Source organism: Callithrix jacchus, chromosome 1 (genome assembly GCF_049354715.1).
Source record: "Callithrix jacchus isolate 240 chromosome 1, calJac240_pri, whole genome shotgun sequence".
NCBI lineage: Eukaryota > Metazoa > Chordata > Mammalia > Primates > Cebidae > Callithrix > Callithrix jacchus.
In genome coordinates, this window is record NC_133502.1 from 182,368,605 (window position 1) to 182,389,702 (window position 21,098).

Below are 21,098 nucleotides of genomic sequence, written 5' to 3' on the forward strand. Positions count from 1 at the left end.
AAAGATGAACTAGGTCTCCTTGGAGAAATGACTGATTCCTGGGGGAGAACGAGTAAGTACAATGGAAGAGAAAGTTCTCCTTACAGTAGAATGCTAACTAATATTGATCATTAGTAAAAAAAAAAAAAAAAAAAAATACCTATTTTTCAGCCATAAGAGAAATAAGAGAATAGATAAAATTCATCAAGGGAAGTTAAACTAGTACATGAAAGTTTGAAGAGGAACAAAATATTTACCTAACCTCAAAGTATCACCCTGCAAATTACTTGCTAATTACAGTAACTTCATAGTAGAGGAACAGAGCAAATATAATCTTAAACACAAGATCAAACTTAATGTCACAAATAATGAGCAAACTGGCATGATTCATCTTCTAACAAGACACTGTGGCATGGAGAAAGTGCCAACATCCCCATTGTGGTGTTCCCAATGGAACCTCAATCACATCATGAAGAAACATCAAATAAACCTAAATTGAGGGATATCCTATGAAAAAGTTGGCTCAAACTCTTCAAAAATGTAAGCCATGTAAAGCAGAGAAAGGCTGAGGAATATTCCAGATTAAAGAGAGTTAAGGAGCACAGCAAGTCAACACAATTCATGATCCTGGATTGGACCCTGGACCAGGAGAAAAGAGCTACAGAAGACATTTTTGGGGTGACCAGTGAGATTTGAATACGAACAGTGGATTGATAATTGCATTATATCAAAGGGGAATGTCCTTGGTCTTAGGAAATACTTAGGGGTAAAGAAATATGATTTCTGCAATTTACTCTGAAATGAGCTAGAGAGAAATAGAAAAACACACCACACCACAGCAGAGCGCGCGCGCGTGCACACACACACACACACACACACAGAGCAAGTGATAAAGCAAATGGGGCAAAACATTCACAATTGGTAAATCTGGGCAGGTTACTGCAACTTTTAAGTTGAAATTTTAAGTTTGAAACTTTGTTTCAAAATTATAAGTAACAAACATTGTACAATGTGAACATTTTTTTAAAAAGTGAAATAAAGATGTTTTTAGATTCAACAGAAACTGAGAATTCATTAATAGCAAATAAGCTTTAAAAAATACTAAAGAGATGGAAAGTCAGGCGGCAGGAAAATGGTTTTGGGTGGAAATATAATAATGCAGAAGGAAATGGGGATCCCTTGGAAAGGTGAACAGGGGGTAAATCTAAATGAGCACAACTGCCTAAAACAAAAATCATGTCTTCTAAGGTTTTAATATATATAGAATTAAGATACATGACAACACTGGCATAAAAGTTGGGAGAAAAATGGATACAATCAAAAGTTGCAAAGGTCCTTCCTTGCACTGTCTGAAAAACAGTAAAAAAAGTACACATTTAAGGTAATATCTAAGAAGTCAAAGTGCATGCTGTAACTCTAAGGTTACCGCTTAAGAAAAAAGTATGTAACTAACAAAAAAATTGGGGGGAGGGGAAGTGGAATTAAAAATACAACGATTAATTCAAAAGTAGGCAAGAAAGAAGAAAAAAGGAGTAGATGTGACAAATAGAAAATAAAGTTAGATAAATTATTTAAATCCAAATAGCTCAGTAATTACATTAAATGTAAATGGGCTACATATACCTATTAAAAGGCAAAGGCTGTCAGATCAGACTGGCTTCCCCAACTCTTTATAAGAGACCCATTTTAAATATAAGGAAATAGAAAAGTTTAAGTAGTATGAGAGAAAATAGTATGCCACACAAAGCACTAACCCCAAGAAAGTTGATGTCATCCTACCAGCAGATAAAGGAAACTACAGCAAGAATAAATGCCAGAGAAAAGAAGAGACGTTTCATAATGATAACAGGGTCAAACTGACAGGAATTATCCAGTAATACTCAAACTAGATGTTCTAAAACTTAATGCTCTATACAAAATACCTGGATCTGGGAAAGGGCCCAGGTATGTGCTTATTAAATTACAGCTTCAGGCACTTTTAATGCCAATCACACAAGGACCACTTTGAGAACCAGTGGTCCTAGCACTTTAGGTGAGCTACCTAAGCCTCAGTAGCCTTGATGCTTCTGCAGGGCAGTTGGGTAAAAAATGGATCAGATTTGAGGGCCTCCAAGGGGCAAACTGCCTGCTAGGTGAAGGCAGAGCAGCCCCTGCCACCAGACAATGGAAGGGTCAGCACTGGGAGCCCTCTGCAGCCCCGTGCACTTGCCCTGTGCAGCTGTAGCTCACAAAGAAAGCTGGGCATTTTCTAACTGGTGGCACAGGGAGCTCTGGTGATTAGTTGGGTGGGTACTGAGAGATATGAGTCAAAGCTAGAGGTCCAGATGGGACGTTGGGATGAAGAGGTCATGGACTGAAGGCCCACCTGGTACTTGGGAAAATGTGAAGGGATGGGAGTGGGAAAAGACTTAGTGTGTCTCTACTACCTCACCAGGGCATAGATGGGGCCTTAGAGAATGACAGGAGGAGCCCAGCAAGGACACCGTGTGCTCCTTAGTCCTGTGACTTCCCTTCCTGTAAACAGCTTAGGGACTTGAAAGTAATTTGAAGAGTATGGCCATGAGGGCAGCCCAGAATAAAAACAGAATGGGATGGAGGGTCCTAGGAGCCTGGATCCAGATCAGACCTCTGTCGCCGATTCCCAGCGGCATGACCTTGGGTTCATGATAAACAGCTGGAGCCTCAGTTTCCCCCTGTGAACCCCAGCATTCTGGGCTGCTGTGAGGATGAGAGAGATGGCAGAAGGTGGCTGGGACACAGCCTGGGACGTGGACACAGCTGTGGTGCTAGTCTGCCTGAGCCCAACCAGCTAAGGGCTGCAGCAAGGCCAGCCCCATGCACTCAGGATGGGGCCACTCACCCGTCCATTGGTCTCGCCCTTCCACCAGCCCTGGTCCCCGCCGATGCGGCTGTAGATCCTCACCACATCCCCCTCCCGCAGCGAAAGCTCCCTCATGTCTCGGGCGGCAAAGTTGTACCTGGCCACAGCTGTGCCAATGACGCGGGGTGTGAACACTGTGGAGGGAGATGGGCAGTGTCACTCAGCTGCAGGAGGGGCTCGGCCAGGGCTTGAGGAGGCCTTTGGGCCAAGCTGGGTCTCTCCCCTGGTGCCCAGCACTCTGCTCTGTACCCCGAGAGGAAGGATATCAAGCAGAAAGGCTCTGGAGGGACACAATGGCCTCCAATCCCAGGCCCCTCCCCCTCTGGGTTTGGGGACACAGCACATCCAAGTCCCTGCAATGAGGATATTCTTAGGGACAAGAGCAGGTGCCCAGGTGTGGGAAGTAGAAAAGCTCCATTTTATAGTTTCCTTTCTTGTTAAAGAATCAGTATGCTAATAACTTTGTTAAGCCCTATCCTATGTAGCTGTGAGACATGACACGCTCACAGGCACGCAGTATATTCTGTGTCCTTGTGCTTTAACCAAGATATCTGTGCTGGACGTGCTCACAGGCAGGTCCCAGCTCTCCACTGCTTTTACCTGTTTAGAAAAGTTTTAAGTTGTTAGCCAATCGGGTTTTAGATTAGATTGTGAGGTCCGGCCCCAGCCAATGGAGATCAGACAGAGCAGTAAGGATGACCCCACATGCATAAGGGATAAATTTGTGTGTTTTCTTTGTTCATTGCACTCTCCTGGCACAACAGCTAGCGAGGTGCCCTTCCTGCAGCTCAGGAAGTAAAAATGTGTTGCTGAAAGATCCTTTGTCTCAGTGCCGACTTTTCTTCGCAGCACCAAGCATCTATTCCCAGCACCAGGCTTTGACCACCATTGCTCCAGTGGTCCCCCAATTCCAGAGTCCAAACCCAATAAGAACCCCAGCGGAACCAGCTTGGCCCAGATGCAGAATCCTGATAGACAGGTGACAATGACCATGGCCGAGGGGGGCAACACACAGGGCTGCTGGGAAAGGGTGTTGACTCTGGCAGCAAAAAGCCATGCAGTCAGGGCTGACTGAAACCCCCTCCTCCCTGCACCCAAGCCCCACAGCTCCTCCTCGTGGCCACCTGTTTTCTGCTACCAGAGGCAAAGCTCTTGATGAATAAGGAAGAATGACAGTGGATGGGCCAGGCAAGTGGCCACTGGGGTGGGCATGTCCACAGGGGGTGGGTGTTGACAAGGGCAAGGACAAGCCTGACACGTCCTCAGGTGCCCACAACAGCCTCTGCCCAGCCTCCCCAGCCCCCTCCTTCCCCCACCCAGCGCCAGACTGCGGGCAACTGTGGCCATGTCAAGCAGGGCTGTGAGGCCAGTGGGCAGCTCCGTGCTGGGTTTCCCAAGGCAGCTGCCGCAGGCCTGGTCCCCCCACACCATGGGCAACAGCGGTACCTGACCAGAAGGGAGCGGAGGGGCCCTGAGAAGCAAAGCTGAGGCCCTGAGGACTGAGAAAAGAAAAGTTGTAGGAAGCACAGGAAGCTGCAAAGAGGCGAGAGAGAACGTGAGGCGGGCGGCAGGGCATCCGCGCAGTCACAGCGGGCACAGCTACAGGCCAGGGGGCAAGGGGCGGGGCAGGCCCTATGGAGAGGCAAGGGGGGCAGCGGGCAGCACGAGTTGTCAAGCCCCAGCCAGGCACAGGCGCTGCTCGGCCACATCTGAGCTACCCTGGAGCTACTCTCTGTGCCTGTGTCCTCAAGAGCACACTGGGACTACCTCCTCTCATGCCCTCGCCTGGCATACAGCAGGTGCTCACTAAGGCCTGCTGTTCCTCTCCTGGCCAGCTCGGCCTGTGTGGGAGCTATGGCCCTATAGGTCACTGCAGGCTGGAGGACACAGGATGACTGTGCACAGAGTCCTGAGCTGGAAGTCACATGCTCTGGGCCTGCCCCTGCCTGATTCCATGTGACCTTCTCTGTCCTGGGCTGTGGAATCCAATCTGCGAACAGGCTGCCTCTCACAGAGGAGGCCCAGGGCTGGGCACAGGGAGGGGTCTCGAAGCGGCGGGCCTGCCCTGTTCTCTCCCACCAGTAACAGCTCCATGCACAGGGGTCTCTGCCTGGACTTGGCCCCTCCAACCCCTGCTGGTCTCTGGGCAAGGGAGCCGACACAGAGCGGCAATTCTGAGCAGAGGCGGAGTCCCTGCCTGTCACATGGCCCAGGAGATGCCACATGACAGCATTTGTGACGGCCAGGGGGCCGGGGCCAGTGCCATGTTCCCGGGGTGGGACTCTTGGCCTGGGTCTGTGAGGGCTGGATCTGGGCCCTGAGAAGTGGGCCAGAGCAGACCCCTCCAAGGAGTGCTGATGTGCTGGCTGGGCTGGGGCGTTACCTGGGGACCGGCTGGAGGCCCTGGAGGCCGAACGTTCTCGGGACTTGTAGGGGTACTTGAGTGTGGTGTCCAGCTGCTTGAAGCTCTCCTTCAGTGAGTGGCACTGGTAGTACTCCACCAACTCCTGCAGGGCAAACACACACACTGATAGCCGCCGCCACCTCCAGGAAGCCCGCCCCCAGTGAGCTGGCCTCCCTCTCCCACCTCCTGCTTCATGCTGGGTAGAGACTAGCCTCCTGGACTCCTCAGAACCTTCCACTTCCCTGCAGCCCACAGTGGGTGGTCAGTACCATGAAGGTACCAGCAACTTCCCCGAATGTTTCTAGGAAAAGTAATCTGTGAAATATGCCAACACTGACCAGCACGGACGCTGACTGCAAAAGCCTCTGTAATGGAACACCCAGAAACACTCTGTCCAGCATATGGGACAAGCTTCTAGAAATAACAGGGTCTCCAAGTGACAGAGTGTCATGCGGCCATCAGCCAGGGAAAGACTCATTAATGGCAAATGTTTGTGACCTTGAAAAGTTGGCTAAAAATTAGCTGGAGTATTGCCAGCATTATTATGTTAAAAAGGTAAATAAGAACCACGCCTAAGCTGTGTGCAGAGGTTCTTACGGTAACCGAGACACAAACATCGGGATTTCTTTCTTTCTTTCTTTTTTTTTTTTGAGACAGAGTCTCCCTCTGTCACCCAGGCTGGAGTGCAGTGGCACAATCTCGGCTCACTGCAGCCTCCATCTCCTGGATACAAACAATTCTTGTGCCTCAGCCTCCTAAGTAGCAGGGCCCACAGGCACGCGCCACCACCCCTGGCTCATTTTTGTATTTTTTGTAGACATTGTTTTGCCATGTTGACCAAGCTGGTCTCGAACTCCTGACCTCAAGTGATCCACCCACCTCAGCCTCCCAAAGTGCTGGGATTACAGGCATGAGCCACTGTGCCCAGCCCGGGATTATGGATTTCTGCTTGACCCTATGCTTTTCTGTGGCCACAGCTAAGCGCCTGGGGGCTCTCGTCAGGAGTTTTCAGTACATACAACTTTTGTAATTAAGAAAACGTAGGCATAACTTTAACATCATTTTGAGCATTATGCCTGTAACTGCATTCCAGCTGGGACGGAGGGTGGGGTGAGCTGGGGAAGGAGTTGTTTGAAGCCATACGTATGTAACACGGGCCAGGTCCCAGCTGGAAGCCCCACTGGGCCTCGCTTTCTGCTGTCACAGGAGGATGGGCATGAGAGGGCTCTGGGTATGCTGGTGGCCCGGGCTGCCCACAGTCTGCCCCTGCACTGTCTACCAGGGTCAACCAGCCTGCCCAGGCTTTGGGGGTCAGAAGTCCCAATTCAGGAGGCTGTGAGATAGCTCTGGCTGTCCCAGTGCCTTCAAAACCAATTCCCTAAATCCTTCCCACACTGGGAAGAATCGGTCCTCACAGGAAACACGGCCATTGGCTCAGGGCCGGGAGGAAGCACCTGTCCCCTGCAGGCTGGGCTGGAGTCACCTACCAGGAGGCTATCGAATTTCTTGGCCTCCGTGATGTGGATCCAGTTGTCCTTCTCCACCACCTTGATGTGCTTCACCTCGTCGTTGAACCTGAAGAAACACATGGCCCTGGTGGTCCCTGCGTGAGGGCCACATGGCCTCGGCCCCCTCGGCAGCCAGGCTCATTCTGTTTGCTGCAGCGAAGCCCCTCATCCCTGGCCTCCGGGCCACTCCCTGACACCCTGTCTGACCCCAGCCCCGGACAGCACCTGCCTTCCCTCCTTGCCTGTTTGGGGCCCTACACCCCCAGCTGCTCAGCACCCCGCTCTCCTGGCCTCCAGCCCTGCCAGGGTGTCCTGTCCCGGGCTTCTGCTCATTTGCTGCTCGGCACTGGGAGCCTCGGCACAGTATTTGCTCCTCCTCCGGTGGAGCAGCTGGGCCCAGCCCTGACATCACATCTCCTGACATCTACCCCTGCACATCCGCTCGGCCGGCCAGGCATTGGGGCTGCTCCTCAGGGGCGCCAAGCACAAGCCTGTCTGGGCCTCGGCACTGGCTGCTGCCCCTGCCAGATGCTCACCTCATTCTGTCCTCATGGCCCTCTTGTGTTCTCAGGTCTCAATCAAAATGACAGCATAGGGGAGCCCCCGCACCCCTCCCCCAATGCCACCCACCCCCTTGCCAGACACTGACATCACAAGAAAACTACGGCCCGATTCCCCTAATGACCATGGACGCGGAAATCCCTAGCAAGCAACTGGCAAAACAAATCTCTCTCCTGCAGTCGGGCAGCCTTTAATCACAGAGCATGTCCTGAGAGATGAAGGCAGGCGCCTCCATCACGGAACCAACGCCACGGAGTGCATGACACAGGCCTGGGGGGCGTGGCCGAACGCACACCCCACACCTGGGGGGACGGCAGAGCCTTTTGCTCCCAGGCTACAGACCTGCACAGCGAGGTACTGCACTGAATACTGCAGGCAGCTGTAACATGATGTCAACATAGAAAAGGTGTGGTAAAAACACAGTATAGAAGATGGCGATGGTCCCATAAGACTGTAACAGAGCGGAAAAGTTTCTATGGCCTGCTGACATCACAGCGCAGCCCATTACTCATGTGAGTGTGGGTATGCCGGCATAAACAACGCTACGGTGCTGCCAGGTCATACAGACACATAGCACAAACAGTTCTGTGACGCCCCGCAAGCTCGGGGCGTGGAGAGGACAGCGGGCTCCCCTTCAGAACTGCCCTGGGGGACACGTCTCCCCGAGCCCAGAGCCGCCACTTACTTGATGCTTATTGCAAAGCGCTCGGCCTCGGCAGGCCGCTCCCTGATCAGATAGGTCCCGCTAGCGTGGGACTTGAGCAGGTTGTCCGTCTGCTGCCTCTCCATGTTACCTGCAAACCTGCAGGAGGGGCCCGGGAGGAAATGAGCCGCAGTGAGGACAGTGTCTGAGGGGCCCAGCCCTCCGTGTGTGGCGGGCCACGTGAAGCACTCTGCAGTCCTCATCCAAGAGCTCATCTCCGAATGCACCCCAGAGGAAGAGGCTGGGTCCCTATGAGCGGGCACCACCGCGGGTGGGGTCTGGCATCCGAGCCCCGCCTACGACGGGATACAGTGAGGCTCAGGACAGATCTTGAGAGAGGTAAGAGAGAAGGGTGACTGTGGCCCCCAGCCAGTCCCACGAGCTGTATTCTGCTCTACAGACCCCGAGTCCCTGCCATATTCAGTAGATCCAGTTTCTTTCCTAAAATATATTTTCACTATTTCAAAAGCAGCAATGGCATAACGGCTTATGTGGATGTTTTTGGTAACACGCTTCAGACTGCCAACGTCTCTGTCAGTTGGATTTTGAACAGACTTTGAAATGAAGCTCTTCCTGCCACCTGTACTGCAATGAAGCCCCCGCTGGAGAAGGCCAGGCAAGTTCCCCCCAAAATCCACTGCCATGTCGTCAGGTGAGTTGGGACTTCGGTGACTTCAAACAGCCTCACTGTCCCCACCAAGCAACTGTAGTTAAGTCAGTGATGACCCCTGTGACCTTAATATGCCACCTTCATATGGTGCAGTTCAAATTAAAAAAAAGGGTTTTATTCCCCGAAATAGCTGAGCCAGCTGAGCTGTTTTAGAGAGGGTTAACAGCTGCCTCCAGGACAGGGATTCCCCAAGCTCCCAGCAAGTTACAGGCCAGGAGGGAAGCCACTAATGCCTTCTCCCACGCTGCCAGCCACTCACGTGCACCATCCCGACCCTCGGGCATGCCCCCATACTGGAGGTCACCGGATGCCATGTCTGCAGCCCACCATCCACTCACCAGGGGTAGGCAGTGTAGTCGATCTCTCGGGACGGTGGACGGCTGATGGGTGGCTGGCGGCAGAGCACACAAGTGTTAGTGCTCCCCCAGGGCCATCCACACAGTAGGGCTCAGGGGGATCGTTGTCAGTGACCTCACCCCAGGATTGGCTGCCCTGGACAGGACCATCAGTGGATTCAGCCCCAGTGCCCTGGGCCTGGGAGGGACCCAAGGGCGGCAGCCAGGACAGCCTCATGGCTGAGTACATGCCCTACAGGTTTGATGGAATGGACGCCAGCGCAGCCACCAGCTAACACAGACTTGATTCCCTGGGTGTGAGGTGTCCTCAGCCACTGGACGTGAGCACACACACAGCCAAGGCTCCCTGCTTGAGGCCCCGAAGCCCTAGGGCGGTGGTCTGCTGGTGGCCACACTCAGGCGGGCACTGCCGTTCCAGTGAGTAGGCAGGGCTCCCTCCTTGGCTAGAGCCCCCCACCCTGGCCTCACTGAGCTTCAGAGACTACCTCTTCCTTCTGCACCCTATTCACCATGCACACGGGGAAACGGAGGCTTGGGGAAGGGAAGGAACCTGACCCATTCTGTCATCAGGCTGGACTGCAGTGGCACAATCTTGGCTCACTGCAACCTTTGCCTCCCAGGTTTAAGCGATTCTCCTGCGTCAGCCTCCCGAGTAGCTGGGACTATAGGCGCCTGCCACCACGCCCAGCTAACATGTTTGTATTTTTAGTAAGACAGGGTTTCACCATGTTGGTCAGGCTGGTCTTGAACTCCCGACCTCATGATCCACCCACCTCAGCCTCCCAAAGTGCTGGGATTTTAGGTGTGAGCCACCATGCCCAGCCCACACTTTCACTTTGACTTTTAGCTGTCCTTCGGGGGGCTGGAGGTGGAGTAACTCATTTTACTCAAGGCTGGCTGCTGCCTTTCTTAACAGAGCCGATAATTCGCTCCATATCCCTCAGATGAAAGAAATATCATATTGCCTTGATTTTAAATAGCATAAAGGCTAGCTTTGATTCCTTATGGATGAGGGAGCTTTTTCTCTCTAAGGCTGCATGACGGTCCAAGAGAACTTAAAGAGTCCCTGAAATTTGGAGAAAGGCAGCTGGCTAGTCTCCAATGCAATACAGCTGCTGCAGAGATGCCTGTTTCTACAACTGCAATGAAACCACACCAGATCAGCTGAGCCCCTTAAACAGAGGAATGGGCTGCCCTGCAGCCCCCCACCCATCTTCTCTGGGCTCCAGCTCCAGGAAGCAGCTCGCAGCAGCCTAAATTTAGCAAGGACATCCCAAACAAGCCAAAAATGTCCACGTGAGGAGGCAGCTCCCGGAACCCTCAGCACCCAGGCCACCGTGCTCCAGAAGCTTCCATGGGAAACGACTCACCCTTCCATCCACAGGGCAGGGCTTCACAGATGAGCTGGGGAAATACCCTGACTTCCTGGTTTGCACCAGACGACCCTGGTGGAGGAGAGATGGTTAGGACAAGGGGGCTGAGCCTGGCCTAAGGGAGTGTGGGGCCATTTACATGGACTCAGCATATGGCAAGCCCGCTCCTGAAGGGTGGCAGAACCAACGTTTTCTTTCCCCAGCTCAGCTGACCCGGTCACCTGACCTCTAGGCATCCCATCCTAGAGTTGAGAGCACTAAAGCCCCTCTGCAAGGCCACCCAAAAAGCTGTGGCCCTGGTTACCGCCGGGGAGGGACAGAGCAGGACCGAGGATCTGTACAGCACAGACGGCCTTTTGTGCCCTCTGACCCTCCTGTTACATAAATGCAGGGTCTGGTACAAGAAGTTCCTCACCGAGTATGAACTGGTAATGACCACGACAAAATGGCTACCGCATCGCTGTGACCTGAACACGGACAGACATTCAGCTCTAACACCGGCTCCTGTGGGAGGCTGCCTTGCTAGGCTAAGCACCCCCGATCCCCCGTGGCGCTCTGCTGACCTGCGGGTCTTGGGGCTCCCTTCAGCACTAGGCTTGGTGGAGGGGCCCAGGAGTGGGTGTCTGAGTCCTTGGCTCAGATGCTTGGGTGCCAGCACGCTCAAGGACACGGGGCCTCAGCATGTCAGGAGGAGGGCATGTGTTCCCAGGACCCTTTCCAGCCCAGCCATCTGCTGAGGGCTCAGAGGGATGAACACCACAAAGGCCTCCACTGTGGGCCTTGGAAACAGAACCGCAAACCACATCGTGATGCCGCCGCCTGTGCCCACCTGGGGAAGGAGTGACCCCGCCTGCTCACCCCACAATGCTGCCAAGGTTTCTGGCCTGAGCTGAGGCAGGGGTGGGGAGGAGGGTAGGCATGGCATGGCCAGGGCAGAGGCCTGGGGAAGGCCTAAGAGACACAAGAGAATCAGGAAGGACAGGGGCCAATGGAGAAAGGCCTTGGGCGCCAGGGCAGGAGGGCCTCTCCCAGGAAGGGACACTGCGTCCCCTACCATGTGAAAACAGACACCCTGGGGAGACCCGGCTAAGGTTCCCATGAACGCATGCCACGGCACAGAAGGGAGGCACTGAGGCAGGAGAGGCCTTGCCGGACAGCCTGTGCCTCCTCCTCCCTGGTGGTCCCTCGCCCTCTACCTTGGCCTCTGCCTCCACCCCTGCCTGGGGATGCGCAGGACTTCGTACTTCTGCCCCGAGGAGCAGGGAGGAGCTGGAGCCATGGACCCTCCACCCTCCCAGGCCCTAGGACCCACCTCCCACCACGGAGACTCGGGGTCGCCCCTCAGCAGCTCAAGCACGTCGCCTGTCTGGAAGGTCAGCACAGGCTTTCCGGGAGGGGCTGGGTTGCCATGGTAATTCTGCACGGCCACCATCTTGGGACCTGCAAAGGACAGGACAGCTCACTTGGTGACTTAGCAGCTCATTCAGTGACTGACTTGGGCCGGGCCAGCAGCCCACCCTAGCACACAAACCCCTGCACCTGCGTCTCCCCTCCATAAATCCTAAATATCACAAGTAAACTATTTATGCAATAAACAGATTCAGGGGTCACTGGCAATGGAAGCTTATTTTCAGATGTCACTTTGTTTTTCTTCCAAAAAACCTTTCGGATCTGTGACCAAGAGTCAGCTGTGTGGAACGGAAGAGAGGGCGACGGGTCAGCAGGCCCAGCAGCTTGCCCAAGGCCACAGAGCTCTCAGAGGTGCTCTGGGCCTGAAATGGGGGTCCTCGCTGTGCCCCAGGGACTCTGGAGGCTGCTCTTAGACAAGCTTCACTCTGACCCAGCCCCACCCGTGGCTCGTAAGGAGCCCATGTCTGGCCCAGCCCAGCTCCTGCCTGGTCCCTGCTGACAGGGGTGAGGCTGTGCTGAGCACTGCCTGACTGCACTGAAGTTTGCTGAGGACACGATGCTGTCTGCGTACGCTGTGTCTACAAGCATGTTTCCATTAAGCTACCCACAGCAAGGTGGCCAGGGAACGGGGGACGTGGTGGGGGGATGGGGGACATGGTGGGGGGACGGGGGATGTGATGGGGGACGGGGGACGTGGTGGGGGGACGGGGGACGTGGTGGGGGGACAGGGGACGTGGTGGGGGGACGCGGGACGTGGTGGGGGGACGGGGATTAGGTGGGGGGACGGGGGACGTGGTGGGGGGATGGAGGATGAGGTGGGGGGATGGGGGACGTGGTGGGGGGACGGGGGATGAGGTGGGGGGACGGGGATTAGGTAGGGGGACGGGGAACTTGCTGGGGGAATGGAGGACGCAGTGGGGGGATGGAGGACGTAGTGGGGGACGGAGGATGTGGTGGGGGGACGGGGGACGTAGTGGGGGGACGGGGGACGAGGTGGGGTGATGGGGATGAGGTGGGGGGATGGGGAACATGCTGGGGGAATGGAGGATGCAGTGGGGGGACGGAAGACGTAGCGGGGGATGGAGGACATGGTGTGAGAACAGAGGACATAGTGGAGGACGGAGGACCTGGTGGGGGACGGAGGACATGGTGGGGCATGGAGGACGTGGTGTGAGGACAGAGGACGTGGTGGGAGATGGAAGACCTGGTGGGGGGACAGAGGACGTGGTGGGTGGATGGACGATGAGGTGGGGGGACGGAGGATATGGTAGGGGGACGGCAGCGCGTTTTGATCTCAGGTCTCTGGCTGCAGCTTGGTGCCCCTCCGTGGCTGGAAGGCCCTTGCCCCTCTGCAGGATGGGTCCTGTCCCCACAGCCCAGCATTGCCTTATCAGAAACAGAGCCAACTCCCAAGAGGTGCCACGGAGGTGGGAGAGGCGGTAGGGCAGGGCTCAGGAGGCAGCATCTGGAGCCTGGAGCCATGGGGGGCTGGGCAGACCCGGCCATCACCACACCCAGGGCCTGGCTCAGCTCCCAGGTGACGGCTGACATGGGAGACAACAGAGGGGCCAAGTCCAGAAGACTCACCTGGCCCCACTCCAGAGGCGTCCTGTGAGGACAAGGACAGAACACAGTGACACGGTGATGAGAGAAGCGAGCGTCGACCCACCCCGCCCTCCCCGTCCCACTCGTTCCCAGATAGAGGGGTCAAGGACACTGCTCCCAGTGCAACCCCCCGACCCTGGTAATACACTCCACCTCTGTGCACCTCCACTCCTGGAAGGTCTGTGCCCTTCCCTCTCCCACTCCTTACCAGGAGCTCCTGCCTCCTCCAGGAAGCCTGTCCTGACCACCCACTCTGAGCCCAGGCTTTGTAGCGTCCATCTGGGACACACAGTGCCAAATACGACTAAGTTTCCCTCCTCCATCAAAGCTGGTTCACGTGGACCACACAGCTCGAGGGGCACACAAAGCCCCAGAAGTGAATTCAGTGACTCCATCCCCACATCTGCTGAACAGCGGGCTCTGAGCCAGCTGGGGACTCGGGGGCAGGGGGGCTGCTGCAAGTCCCAGAGCTGCACCCACAGCCGCGAGCAGCCAGCAGGCAAGCGACTGACAGGGCAGCTGGGACAGGAAGACCCCGCTGGGGCCTCCAGGAGGACTCTACTGATACCCACCAAGGAAGGCAGGGGCCTCTTGTGACCAAAAGTGGCTCATCCAAGACAATGGCTTGCCTCTCACCACTCCGGTGGCCCCAGGAGTGGTGAGAGGCAAACAGTTGGGTGTTTCTGGCTCTGGGCATACAGGGCTGTGGCGGGGCCAGGGAATAGGGAGAGGAAACAGTTTGGAGACTCACCAGATCGGCAGGAGAAGCTGGAAAGGAAGCAGGCCAGGCATTAGAGGGGAGCCCGATGACGCCAGGGCCCCGCATGGCTCTCACTCACACCAACCCAAACCTCTGGGCCGAGCTGAAGATGGGGAGCCAAGCTACAAAGTGGTCTTTCTTGGACATGGGTCATGGGCATACAGGTCTGAGCTCATGGCTGCAAAAGCCTCTCAGTTACTTCTGGCAGTGAATTCTGAGCTCTGGCTTTAGGGGGCCCATGGGAGAACTCAGACTGGGCAATAGACCTGAGATGGCAAAAAGGTTGTCCTGCCTGGGCCACCTCTTTTGAATGGTAGCAGCTGCCTGGCACTCGAAGGGGAGATTTCCACAATCACTTAGTGATGCCTGCTGGGGCACGTGATGAGGAGGCACTGGTATGCTTGCTACCCGCCTGCCATCCTCAGCTCAGACACCCAGGTGCTGGCACGCTTAAGGACACAAGACCTCAGCATGTCAGGAGGAGGACAAATGTCCCCAAGACCCTTTAGGGCCCAGCCATCTGCCAAGCTGGCCGCCACCCACCACCAGAGAAGGCAAGGACCCCAACAGCTCACACACACGGCTGATGTGACCTCCACACCACCCAGCAGTCAACAGTGCAGACAGCTCTGGGCAGACAGAGGTATCCAGACACTAGAGAATAGGTTCTAGCTCAGTGGGCAGGGGTCAAAGGGCAGGTAGGCAGTGCCGTGGAGGCCAGCTGCACAGTAGCAACGCCTGTGCCTATGAGGGCTTCCCAGAGGAAAGGCCAGCATCTCGGCCTCCATGGGTAGCACACAGTTAAGCCTGCCTGGGCAGAGCCCAGAGGTGAAGGCCACCAAGGTCCAAGGAACACTGCCCAGAGCCAAACCCCAGAGCAAAGGTAGAAGCCTGGATCAAAGGGAAGGCAGCTTGGACATTCTGCAGGGAAAATGGTACATGTGGCAAGGATGGTGTACCCCAGGACAGGGACGAAGAGGGGAGCCAGCACACAAGCCCTTGGGGGTGTCCTGGGCCCCCGAGAATGGAGCTGGTGCCAGCCAGGGGCTACCACCAGGACACGGGAGAATGCTGACAGCAATGCTGGCTTTCAAAAGCTCTGCAGCTGCCTATCTGAGGGGACCCCAACTATTAAGAAAAATTCGGCTGGGTGTGGTGGCTCACACCTGTAGTCCCAGCAATTTGGGAGGCCGAGGCGGGCGGATCACGAGGTCAGGAGTTCGAGACCACCCTGGCCAACATGATGAAACCCCATCTCTACTAAAATTACAAAAACTAGCTGGGCATGGTGGCACGCGCCTGTAGTCTCAGCTTCTCTGAAGGCTGAGGCAGGAGACTCGTTTGAACCCGGGAGGCGGAGGTGCAGTGAGCCAATATCACGCCATTGTACTCCAGCCTGGGCGACAGAGTGAGGCTCCATCTCAAAAAAAAGAAAAAGAAAAAGCAGACTTCAAAACCATAAAGAGACGAGTGGGTAGGTGGGCACGCATGTCTGCAGAAGGCAGGACAGAGTGGGTAGGTGTGCACGCGTGTCTGCAGAAAGCAGGACAGAGTGGGTAGGTGTGCACACGTGTCTGCAGAAAGGGCAGAGTGGGTAGGTCAGCACGTGTTTCTGCAGAAAGCAGGACAGAGTGGGAAGGTGGGCACGCGTGTCTGCAGAAGGCAGGACAGAGTGGGAAGGTGGGCACGAGTGTCTATAAAAAGCAGGACAGTGCCCAGGGCCTGGTGGCAGTTGGCTTTGCCTGGGGATAGCAGGAGTTGTTTTTCTCTTCTCCTTTACCCTTCTCTACATTTTCCAAACTTTCTATGAAAAATCAGTAATTAACAATGGGCGGGAAACAGAAAAATTACAAAATAAGAAAACTTGGAAGGAAATATACCGAAGTATGCCTTTCATTATTTCTAGGTAAGTTCGTGGATGATGGTTTTTTTTTTTAATTCATCTCTTTTTTTTTTCTTTTTCTTCAAATTTTTGATAAGTAAGGATGTTACTTTTAGAAACAGAAGAATTAAAAAACGTTCTTAGCAGCGGCAGCCAGTCGTCTGGGAGAGGGACAGGCAGCCACAAGGGGGCAGTATTGATTGGCACAGAGGAGAAAAGCTCCATTCAAGCACGGGCTGCCTGTGGAACCCTCCAGCACACACTCCAGGGGCTGTGGGATCCTGCACACAGCTGGGGGGCTGCACTGGGCCTGTGGTGGGGACAAGGGGGTCTGGGCTGACCTTCTGACCCTCTTCCCAGCACAGGGTAGTGGGCTGGCACTCACAGTAAATGATGAATTAACTACTGATCTAAAGTCACAGCTCAAAATACATCCTGGGCAATGGCATCTCGGGGTGACAAGCTGGCCTGACTTGCTTTTCTGTCTCAAGTCGCTTCCAGGAAGCCCAGGGAGACTCAGCCTGCGGCCACAGGGGGTTCTTGGTTGAATGGAAGCTCCACTGCTAAGTGCTAAACAAATCGCTGAAGGATTCAAGCCTGTCTGGGGGCCGATGATGGAGGTGACATCCTGATGTCTGAAACCTCTCTGGAGAGAACCGTCTCAGGCTTTGCACCGCTGTCCAGCTGCCCTGAGCTGGGCACAACCCCAAAAGTATGCCCCTGACCCAAGATGCTTCAGAGGCACCTCCAGGGTGCAGGGGCCATCCCTGCCTCTGCCCGCTGCCAGCCTGGCTCAACTGAGCCTCAAGCTTCCCTAAAGGGGCATGAACAGAAGGGAACCATGTAAATGCCACGTGTGTACGTGTGCATGTGTGTGTGTGTCTTAACCATTTAGTAACATGGCTATAGCTACTGACGGCCAGGCCTCAGCCACCAGGAGAACCCAGGGTGACCAGTGTTTCTGTGATGAGAAACTTCCATGCACCTGCCGAGAATCTGTGCCGGGTTTGGGGGTGGAGATTCTGGAAGCTTACTCCTCGAGTGGGGCAGGGGATGCAGGAGATGGGGAGGGGTACCAATTAGGAGAGACAGCTTGGAATGGAATTCGTCCTGGCTGTGTCTCCTGATAAGTGTGAGGTGTGTGGTAGGGGTGTGCCCCAGGGCACATGAGTATCAATGTCCTCATCTGCTCCCTGCCCCGTGGGAGGCTGTGGCTGAGGCCCAGTACCTGGGTGGTAGCGGGTGCGGCCAGGGACTGGGGGCAGTACTCACTGATCTTGCAGGGAGGCATGACCTCCAGGCACTCCTTGTGTGCCCCAACACCACACTTGGTACACAGGTAACCCTGGTAGAAGGTGCCCCTGTACAGGGGAGAGCAGGAGGTGATGTCAAGGCTGGGTCCGGCTCCTCACACCTCTCTGCCACGGTCAGGGCCCTTGTCCCCACCCAGGCTCACCTGGCGGGCTGCCTCCCAGTGCACACGTCCCTCACAGCCCTGAGCATCCAGGACCCTCCCTTACCAGGTAGCCTGACACCTGCTTCCCCACCTCGTCCAGGCTGGCTCCCGGCCCCACACAGCATCCCTGGGCACCCAGGAACAACTACCTCCTGGCTAGATCTAAAACTCCAAGGGCTTGGCTGAGCTTTTTTTTTGAGACAGGGTCTCACTCTGTCACCCAGGCTGGAGCACAGTGGCTTAATCACAGCTCAACCTCCAGGGTTTAATCAAATCTCCCACATCAGCCTCCTGAGTAGCTGGGACCACAGGTGCAGGCCAGCACGCCTGGCTGACTTCTGCATTTTTGGTACAGACTGGGTTTTGCCATGTTGCCAGCCTGGTCTTGAACTCCTGGGCTCAGATGATTCGCTTGCCTCGGCCTCCCAAAGTGCTGGGGACTACAAGCATGAGCCATGCCTGGCACAGGTCTGACTCTTGTGGGATATACTCCCTTAACCCCTCAGGGCCTCCCCCAGGGAACTCGGGACCCACAGAACACAGCTCCCTCGGGGGCCTGGGGTGGGTATGGAGCAGGGCGAGGGCTGAAGGCGGCGGTTTCCCGCACCTGAGGAACATTTTGCAGGCTTTGCAGTTGGTGGTCTTGTCAAATGTGTACATCTGGAAACTGTGGTGGTTGGCATTGGCTTTGTCCGGCTTGATGTTTGACCTGGCAGGAGGGAAAGAGAGCAGATGCTTCACCCACCAGGTTCCCGAGCCCCCTGATGTGGCCATCCTGGCAACCAGCTGGCTCCGGACCCAGGCTGTGCAGAAAGCCCAAGGGCCTGAACTCCAAGCCTGGCTCTGCCCCCAACATGGGGCGGCCTCGGGGCCCAGACTCCCTGCTGGTAAAAGGCAGGTCAGAGAGGACGCTTTAACACTCTTCGGCACTGGCCTGAGAACCTTCCAGGTGGGGCCAGTAGTCCAACGTCTTGACTGGTATTGGATGCGGGCAGGTGTGGTCACTTGTCAAAACTCAGAAAACATACTTCAGATTTGTTTGCCTCATTGGATATAACCTTGAAATTTCAGAAGTTAAACAAATACTGGGCCCCTGGGGTACCTCGGGGGGCTGCACTGCTATGCAATTCACTTTGACACAGACCTGCTGCTAGACGGCCAGGGCAGAGTGAGGCGACGCGGACAGTGAGAAGGTGGCTATTAGTCATCATGTGGCTTCACCTTCCGTGAACACTTGGACTTTTCCACAACAGAATGTTGGGGAGAAAGTTACAGGCCATGGAAAGTGAATGGTAGAAGAGGAGATGCCTCAGGAGCCCCCTGACACACACACACACCGAGCCTGGACGCAAAGCAGCTAGCTGTGTCTGTTCCCATCAGCCAGGCCCTGTCCTGCTGTGTCCAATGGTTCCCATCTGATCCTCCCTAAAAGGCCAGAACACAGGCCTTCCCCTCTCCAGGTCACCAGAGGAAACGGTCAGGGAGGGAGCAAACCTGCCTGAAGGCTCCAGCTCACCTGCCCGCAGAGCTCAGACGACCTGCCCACCCCCAGCGTCAGTGTACCGGGAACCCACTCATTGTCTTTCTGTTCACATATCTAGGGGTACCTCTGGAATTCATGAAAATATACTTATCAGACTTCAAAAACAGGTGTCAAGCCACCAGCCCGTAAGACCCTGAAGACTGGGGCACCAGGAATCCTCTGGCATCATGGCCACTCCCAGTGAGTCACTGCTCTGCGGGCCAAGTGCTCAAGGCTCAGCCTCAAGGGTGGCATGGTTCATTCCAGCAGGACAGTGGACCCGCCTGGGACAGGCTGTGGCAGAGGGAGAGCCTCTCATGCTGGATCAGTTGTTAAAAGGGATGTCACCAAGGTAGGCTGGCAACCCAGGGTGATGGAGGTTGTCTGTGCCCCTGACATTCCAATTTTGCCTTCCACCGCCCCCGATCTGAGAGTCCACCTGGGCTCCCACCCCTGATACCACTCATATGAGCGGGACCTGGGGCTGCCCCCGGACTCACATGGCCATCTCAAACTGCTCCATCCACTTCCTCTTCATGTCTTCTGTTTTGCAGAAAAACTGGAAGCCCTGCTTTCCTTGCAGGTGAATTAGGTAGAAGCCGTAAGACCACTGCAGAGGGGAGAGGAGACATGCTTGCAAGGGACACGGCTTCAGACATCCAGGCACACGTACACGGGTACTCTCGTCTGTGCTGTACGAGTGTATACACCTACATGCTTGGTTGCCTATGCCTGTGCGAACATGTTCTCATGTGTGTACATGCATTCTTGCCCACGCTGTATGTGGACGCATATGCCTCTGAATGCATGCATGCCTAGCTGTGTGCCCACATCCTCACGTGAGAATACAAATGTGCTGTACCTTCCTCTGTGCACGCACAGTAGTGTGTTCCTGTGTGTGCATGGACGTGCATCGTGCCTTCGTGCATCTCTGCAAGTGCACCTGTGCCTGAGTGTGCCCTGTGCTCCTGTGGGCATGTACATGTGCACGCACACACTTGTCTCTGTCCCTGCAGGTCCACATGCATTCTAACGTGTATGATGCACATGCACCTGTGCTGTGTGCTCTCCCATGGGTGCACACACCTATGCATGGGGAGACATGCCCTCCTGCCTGTGCCCGTGTGCACAGATGCTCCACTGTGTGCACATGTAGATGCGTATAAAGGAGCACAGGGCTTCACCAGGACCCCTCTGCCAGGCCTAACCACCCCCTTTTACTTCCTAAATGTGATGCTAAAAAAACTCACTTCTCTGAAGTATAGTAACAACAACAAAAAGGCAGGAACAGCCAGGGGCCTGGGCACCCTCCACAGGGAACAGCCGGGGGCCCGGGCACCCTCCACAGGGAACAGCCGGGGGCCCAGGCACCCTCCACAGGGAACAGCCACGGGCCCAGGCCTCCTCCGCAAAGCCATCCCCCACTGAGCGGCCCACAGCGGCTCCCTTCCCTGACTCCCTTCCCTGACTCCCCTTCAGCCACCCCCACAAGCCTCGCCATCTTTCCAAGCTCTGGGGCAAAGGGCTTTCAAAGTGGTCCAGGAGGAAGAGTTTGGCAAATAGGAACCCACTGGTTACAAAAGATGGTGGGAAAGAGGAAGGGAGGGAGGGAGGGAGGGAGGAAGAGTAGATTGGGGATGTGAGGAGGGAGGAAATCAGGAGAGAAGAAAAGGAGAGGAAGAGGGAGGGAAGAGGGAGAGAACACAGAAGAACAAAAAGGATACTGAAGAGCTGAAGCGAGACCAAGACCCCCGACCTCCAGGGACGGAGGGTGGATGGGGCTTTCCTTTCTCACTGCCTTAGTGGGCAAGTCTTTCACCATGAATACAAATCATTTCACCATTAGGAGAGTGAAAGGAGGATGGAGAAGACCATACGCCTGGCCCTTCAGGCCCCTGGGTGCCCTGGCTCTGGGCAGTGCCAGGCTGGGATGAGTGAGGCAGGTGGGAGAACCTGGGTGCTAGGTGCTTACCATTTTCCCGTGAGACTAGGAAGCATGAGGAGAGGAAGGGGGAGATGGTCAGTGAG

At 55.2% G+C, this 21,098-nt stretch overlaps 1 protein-coding gene across 7 annotated transcripts in view; it reads right to left on the minus strand.

Moving 5' to 3' along the window:
• Positions 1-21,098, minus strand: part of VAV2 (vav guanine nucleotide exchange factor 2) — a 219,675-nt gene that overhangs the window by 3,386 nt on the left and 195,191 nt on the right. For 2 of the 7 annotated variants that reach the window (XM_035262220.3, XM_035262213.3), the window contains 14 exons: positions 21,043-21,057; positions 19,571-19,680; positions 18,156-18,257; positions 17,365-17,453; positions 14,202-14,218; positions 13,433-13,454; positions 11,748-11,875; positions 10,433-10,507; positions 9,045-9,097; positions 8,019-8,135; positions 6,752-6,839; positions 5,244-5,367; positions 4,307-4,393; positions 2,840-2,994 (listed from right to left, as the gene is read on the minus strand). In XM_035262220.3, coding sequence (XP_035118111.1) covers positions 2,840-2,994; positions 4,307-4,393; positions 5,244-5,367; positions 6,752-6,839; positions 8,019-8,135; positions 9,045-9,097; positions 10,433-10,507; positions 11,748-11,875; positions 13,433-13,454; positions 14,202-14,218; positions 17,365-17,453; positions 18,156-18,257; positions 19,571-19,680; positions 21,043-21,057 — 1,182 coding nt within the window. The remainder of the gene's footprint in view (positions 1-2,839; positions 2,995-4,306; positions 4,394-5,243; positions 5,368-6,751; positions 6,840-8,018; positions 8,136-9,044; positions 9,098-10,432; positions 10,508-11,747; positions 11,876-13,432; positions 13,455-14,201; positions 14,219-17,364; positions 17,454-18,155; positions 18,258-19,570; positions 19,681-21,042; positions 21,058-21,098) is intronic. The other 5 variants (XM_035262224.3, XM_035262217.3, XM_035262230.3 and 2 more) reach the window with 3 other exon arrangements.